At 38.4% G+C, this 6,892-nt stretch overlaps 1 protein-coding gene across 1 annotated transcript; it reads left to right on the top strand.

Annotated features, from left to right (window-relative positions):
- Positions 1 to 684: 684 nt before the first annotated feature.
- On the top strand, positions 685 to 6,185 carry LOC130237683 (protocadherin-20). The gene is made up of 2 exons (XM_056468693.1): positions 685 to 838; positions 1,923 to 6,185. The coding sequence occupies exons 1-2, from the start codon at positions 788 to 790 to the stop codon at positions 4,515 to 4,517; spliced, it is 2,646 nt and encodes an 881-aa protein (XP_056324668.1). The 5' UTR covers positions 685 to 787; the 3' UTR covers positions 4,518 to 6,185.
- The last annotated feature ends 707 nt before the right edge of the window (positions 6,186 to 6,892 follow it).

Genomic DNA, 6,892 nt, shown 5'->3' with positions numbered 1-6,892 from the left:
AACTTTTAATGCAAAAACAATAATAATAAAAATGTAAATAAGAAGTAATAATAATACACTAATAAAAATATAGGAATTTAATGGATTTTATATGGATTAAATGAATTTATTAGGTAAGAATTTGAGTAAAATGTTAACACGGTTTTATTCTAAATTCTATATTTATTTCAAATTTCCACCAATATTATATATAAATAATATTAATTCAGTGTGGTTAATTCAGCAAGTTTATTTGTATTGCACTTCACAATAATTATTGTTTCAAAGCAGCTTTACAAAGGGAGCACATTATTGCATTGAAGTCAAAATCAGAAAAGTTAAGGCTATTATTTACCATAACTTTATTAGTTACTAATGACTGATTAACTATAATAGATTTGAACAGTTAAAGTTAATTAATATGTTTAGTAATTAGTCGAATTAATGAGCAGTTTACATCTACATTATCAGCAGTATCAAAACAACTACACTACAATCAAGCTAATGTGTTCTTAACCGCAAACATAATAAACCCTTCAGCACAAAACCATTAAAACAAAGCTAAATAATAATTAGACTAGAGAGCCCCTCCCCCCGCGCTGCGTCAACGCTGATTGGCCGCGCACGAGCAAATTAACATACGAGTGGGCGTGTCTTTGGCGTGTCGCTCAGATGAATGATTGGAGCTCCTCAGTCGCGCATCGGGACGCGAGCGAGAAAGCAGCCGCTCACCGGGGCTCAGAATGCGGATAAAACTGTGAACTCAGCCGCCTCCCGTTCCCTGTGACGCCAACACTGAACGGGAAACATGAGGAACACTAAACGAGGAATATGCCTTCACAGCACAGGGGAGTTATGGGTAAGTTTCTCTCACTTAATAATAAAACTACATCTCTCACGTCAGATTGTCTTGACATAACATACATTGTATATGTTAGAATAAAGGCACTATTAGGAGAGTAAGAGTGCCATATATATATATATATATATATATTACAACGTTTACAATATATGTAATCCAATTTTAACCTTAAACTAAATACATATACATTTAGGATTCTGAATTGTAAAAACTGCTGGGTTATTTCAACCCAATTCTGTCTGGTTTAATGGGGACTAACCGAACTCCTGGGTTAATTTTTGAATTTAAATGAATAGGACCAAATTTATTCTGTATTTGACCAATTTTGGGTTAAAATAACCAGCCATTTTTTGGGTGTAACTATGTTTGAAATGTTTATTATGTAATTAATGTAAGTTTGTATTATTAACAATCTATTATTTAAGGATGCTAAATGAAATTATATGTATAAATCTGTTCATATTATTAGGTTTACTGCAATAGTTACATAAATGAACATTTATATTCAAGGGTTCAGCTAAAAAATACCTTTGTAACTACAGCCTAAACTGTGCTTTTACCACAGATACATGAAACTAAAATATCCGTTTCACACTTATAATCAGGGTTTCAGCTAAAACAATCCTTAGATAAACCTGTAATACCATAAATGTCTTAAAATATATGAATGTAATACATCCTAGAACAATTTTACACTTATAATCAAGATTTAAGCTGAAAAAAACTGGTAGTACACATATTTACAAATACATGAAACTGAAAATATTCTAGATGTGTTTTACACTTTTAAATCAAGGTTTCAGCTAAAATACTAATAAAAAAAAACTAATAATAAACTGTTAGCTAAATAAAAAATACAAATTCATGAAACAAAAAAAAATCCAGAACAATTTGAACAGTTTTAAAGACTGAGTAAATATTTCGTCATGCAAATGTGGATTCCAGCTCCTGCACATCAATCCCAACTGCTATTGATGTGCTTAATGCATAATTAATACTATATGCAAATATGACTATTTTTGTAGGCTTACCAGCACTTTTGGGGCGTCTTATTTAATCTTTATTCTGTTATTTGTTTCAGGGTTTGTTCATTCTCCTCTTGTACAGCATTCCCCTCTCCTGCTCTTCAAATTTCAGTCACCTCATCTATAAGATAAAGGAAGGATTACCAAAAGGGACACTTATAGGGGCTATCAGTGTGGACTTAAACCTGGATCTTTCCGTCAACCCCTCTCGTTCATTCAGCCTGGAGCAAATGACTACCAGTGAGCACTACGTGAATCTGAATAACACCACTGGGGAGCTGTTCACATCTGCCATAGAGATCGACAGAGAGTCTCTATGTGCTGAATCCCACGAGGGCCAGGGCTGTGCAATCTTTCTGGACGTGCTAATCCTTCCCCAGCAGTACTTTCAGCTGGTTAAGATTAAAATCATCATAGAAGATATCAACGACAACAGTCCGCATTTCCCAGTGGATGAAATCAGACTGTCTGTGCCAGAAAATGCACCTGTTAATGCTAGGTTTGCGGTGGAGCAATCTGCAGTGGATCCAGACATCGGGATTCACAGCGTTCAGACCTACTGGCTTAATAATGACTATGGCGTTTTCACGTTGGACGTAGAGGAGAACGAAGGAGGAGAATTGACGCCGTTTCTCATCATAACCGAGTCTCTTGATAGAGAGGCACGGGCTGAGTATGTGACTGAAATTATAGCAGAGGATGGAGGGTCTCCGCCACGTTTCGGCAATGCAACTTTGAGGATTATCATCAGTGACGTTAATGACAATTGCCCCAAGTTTAGAGAGTCGCAAGTGAAAGTTACTCTGTATGGAAATGCCACTAAAGGCATGCAACTGGCTCGTCTACAAGCTTACGATCCAGATGAGGGAGCAAACGCCTTGATTACATATACGTTCAGTGAACGGGTCAGTCAGGAAAGCAAAAGCTTGTTTCATTTGGATACAACGACTGGAGTCCTTAAACTAGCAGGAAAAATCAACAACAACAGTGCGAAGCTATACAAGCTAAACATACTAGCCAATGGGGCGGGGTGTATTCCTGATGTTGCGATGGTTAGCGTGCATGTCATCAAACAACTCTCTGGTCCTCCGACGGTTATACCGCGTTACATTGCGTTTGAGAAAGATGGCGTCGTGAGTTTAAGCGAATCAGAGCCTCCATTTTCCCCCATAGCTTTTTTTACCATTAAAAACACCGAGCCCCAACAGAAGATGGAGTGTTTTCTGGAAAGCGCAGGTCCGTTTAGGATTGTGCCTTATCAGGGTTTAAAAAACGAGTACTTGCTGGAAACCACTGATCTACTGGATTATGAGCTGCAACAGGATTATGAAATAGTCATTGTGGTGCGTAATTCTCACGGATTAGCAGTTAACACTGTGGTGAAAGTCCATGTGTTGGATGTCAACGACAACGCTCCGGTTTTCAAGCAATCCTTCATTGAAATTGCAGTTGAGGAAAACAACCCACCGAATACATTCCTGGCTCAGCTCCAGGCGAGCGATGCGGATAGTGAAAGCAGAGGGCAGGTGTATTACCAACTCGGAGCTGACGCTCCCACCATTTTTAACATCGATAGCTCCACCGGAGTGCTAACAGTGTCTACTTCTCTTGACCGAGAGGAAAAGGAGACCTACCGCTTCATGGTTCGAGCTTTAGATAGGGGAACGCCTAAAAAGGAGTCAATCGCTACAGTGATCATCACCATCCAGGATCGCAATGACAACAGCCCGAGATTCATAAACAAAGACTTCACTTTCTTTGTGCCAGAAAACTTTCCAGGATTTGGCGAAATCGGCGTGCTTACGGTCACAGATGCTGACGCTGGGGAAAACGGCTGGGTTGCTCTATCAATTCTCAATGGAAGTGACATCTTTGTGATTGACACCGGACGAGGAGCGCTACGAGCCAAAACGCCTTTGGATCGAGAGCAACAGGGGACGTATTACGTATGGATCGAAGCTATTGATGGAGGAGAACCTGCACTTTCTTGTGTCACAATGGTGACCGTTCTCCTCCTAGACGTCAATGATAATCCTCCAACAGTTCTCTTTCCGCAATCCAACCAGTCATTTATGCTGGTGCTTCCTAGCACAGTTCCAGGAACATCTATAACTGAAGTCTACGCCGTGGATCGGGACACAGGAATGAATGCTGTTATTGCTTACAGCATTATTAAGAGAACTGATGGAGAACCAGGGTCGTTTGATATCGATCCCTACACTGGAAACATCACCTTGAGGAAAGCCTTGAACAGTCGGGGACTTTATAGTTTATGGGTTAAAGTTCGAGATCACGGTCAACCTGAACTCTGCTCCACTGTATTGGTTAACTTGTTTGTGAATGAAACGGTCAGCAATGAGACACTCATTCAGAGTTTGTTGCCTAGAGTTGTGGATCTGGATCACGGTGAAGCTCCTCCGGTTAAGGAAGGGAGAGAGGGAGAACGAGTGCCAAATATGTGCGGCGAGTATAAGGTCATACTGCTTGCGTTGACGGCGACTTGCATGGGACTGTTTTTGACTGTTGTGTCGCTGGTGACGTATATTTGCTGCAAGAAAAGAAAGACGAAAAAGAAGAGGCAAGGCACCGAGACTCTAAAACTCAACCATGAGATGGTGGAGAAAAACCTACTGGAGATTTCAAACATATGACAGTAAACTGCTCAGCAGGCAAAATCTGCTTGTACTGCCCAAATTATTCACTGCAAAAATGCTTGACAATGAGTTTTTGTCTTCTTTCTAGTGCAAATATCTAAAGATTCCTAAATCAATGTGCATTTTACAGACAAGTTTTAAAAAATGGATGAGTTTTCAGTGATTTCAAGTCAATTATAAGCAAGTTTTTCCTTAAAGTGAGCTAAATAATCTGCCAGTAAAGTAAGCAAAGTAAATTTATTTTTAGGTATTACTTTGATATTAAGGTAGCACTTATATTTTGATATTAGGGCGGTCATATCAGTGGTTAGCACTTAGCAAGAAGGTCACTGGTTTGAGTCCTGGCTGGGCTTGTTGTCATTTCTGTGTGGAGTTTGCATGTTCTCCCCGTGTTGGCATAGGTCTCCTCTGGTTTCACCCCACAGTCCAAATACATTGCGCTATAGGGGAATGAATGGACTAAATTGGCCATAGTGTATGAGTGTGTGTGTGTGTGTGTGTCAACGAGTCTGCATGGGTGTTTCCCAGTACTGGGTTGCGGCTGGAAGAGCATTCGCTGCATAAAACATATGCTGGAATAGTTGGCGGTTCATTCAGCTGTGTCTACCTCTGATAAATCAGAGACTAACCTAAAGGAAAATGATTGAATGAATTTTGATATTATTTTTAGAAGCGTATCTTGCTTACTCCATTTGCTTTTAATACATTTTTTATTTAATTCTAATTTAGCTTGCTTTAAGGAAAAACTCAACTTGCTTTTCTAGAAAAAATTAAACAAAAATATTTACTTGTCTATATGATGCTTCTGGATTTAAGAGTTTTTAGATATCTGGACTAAAAACAAGACAAAAACCCAAAGGAAAGCCTTTTATGCAGTGTTCTGTTTACAATGTGTTTTGTGCATCTTCATATCGCTGAAGTATAAAATGATTTTAAGATATTATGTATATATTGTGAATATGTTTTATAACTATGATGAAATCCTCAAATATATATATATATACACACACATGATCGCTGCAAGATTTTGCTATTTGCATTTGCTGCCCAACATGCTTTTAATGTAAATGATCTGACAATGTGCCCTCAGCAGTGTGTTGTGTCAAATTGTCCTCTTTTATATGCCTGTTTTTGAATCCCAATGCAGTCATCTAAGGCAGTGTTTCCCAACCCTGTTCCTGAAGGCACACCAACAGTCCACATTTTCAACCTCTCCCTCATCAAACACACCTGAATCAACTCAGCAGAACATTAGAAAAGACCCCAAAACCGGACACGAAATGGGTCAGATAAGGGAGACATACCAAATATGTACTGTTGGTGTGCCTCCAGGAACAGGGTTGGGAAACACTGGTCTAAGGAACATCTATCTTCCCAGTGGAAAGCTGTTCCTGTGCTCCACCTGTTTGTCAAACACTGCAAAAAAATGGCTTTTCGTATCTAGTTCCTAGTCTAAATGTTGAAGAATTCTTAAATCAAGAAGCATTTTCTAGACAAGTAAACATTTTTGTTTAATTTACAGAAAAAAACAAGTCAAAATTAAGTAAGTTTTTTTCCATAAAACAAGCTAAAGGATCGACAAGTGGAGTAAGAAAAATAAAAGTTTATATTGTTTTCCCTACAGGCAGATTATTTAGCTTGTTTTAAGGAAAAACCTGCTTAAAATTAACTTTATTTTAGATTTCATTTATTTCTTTAGCATGTTTTTTTCTCCTGGAAACAAGACAAAATTATTAATTAGTCTAGAAAATGTTTCTTAATTTAAAGGAGACCTATTATGCCCCCTTTTTACAAGATGTACAGTAAGTCTCTGATGTCCCTAGAGTGTGTGTGTGATGTTTCAGCTCAAAATAAAACACAAATAATGTTTTATAACTCTCTGAAACGGACCCTTCTAGGCTTTGATCCTATATGTGCTGTTTTGGTGACTGTCGCTTTAAATTTAAATGAGACTGTGCTCTTTTCGAAAGAGGGCGGAGCTATAAACATCTGTGTCAGTATAGCGGCAGATTCAAAACTAATGACAGACGGCTGCTTCTCAATTAGGGCTTTTTATGCTAATGAGGGAGAGATGATCACTAGTGGGCGGGGCTTTCCCCTCTGATGACACATACAAAGTCAGAATGTCAATCAAAGTGTTTCTGCAGGCTGATTATATCAAGAGTGATCATAATAAATAGAATTAATTCATTTGTACCATTAGAAACTGGTTATACTCACTGACGGTGTTTAAACCCCTTATAAATGTGATTTTTGCATAATAGGTCCCCTTTAAGAGTTTTTTGATAGCTGGACTAGAAACGAGCATTTATTTGCAGTGTAACCCTTCAGAAAAGTCCTGAAAACATGAGAAATCACTGGTAGATGAGCTG

Source organism: Danio aesculapii, chromosome 11 (genome assembly GCF_903798145.1).
Source record: "Danio aesculapii chromosome 11, fDanAes4.1, whole genome shotgun sequence".
Classification (NCBI taxonomy): Eukaryota; Metazoa; Chordata; class Actinopteri; order Cypriniformes; family Danionidae; genus Danio; species Danio aesculapii.
Note: the sequence above shows the minus strand (reverse complement) of the source record. Positions and strands in the feature narration are given on the sequence as shown.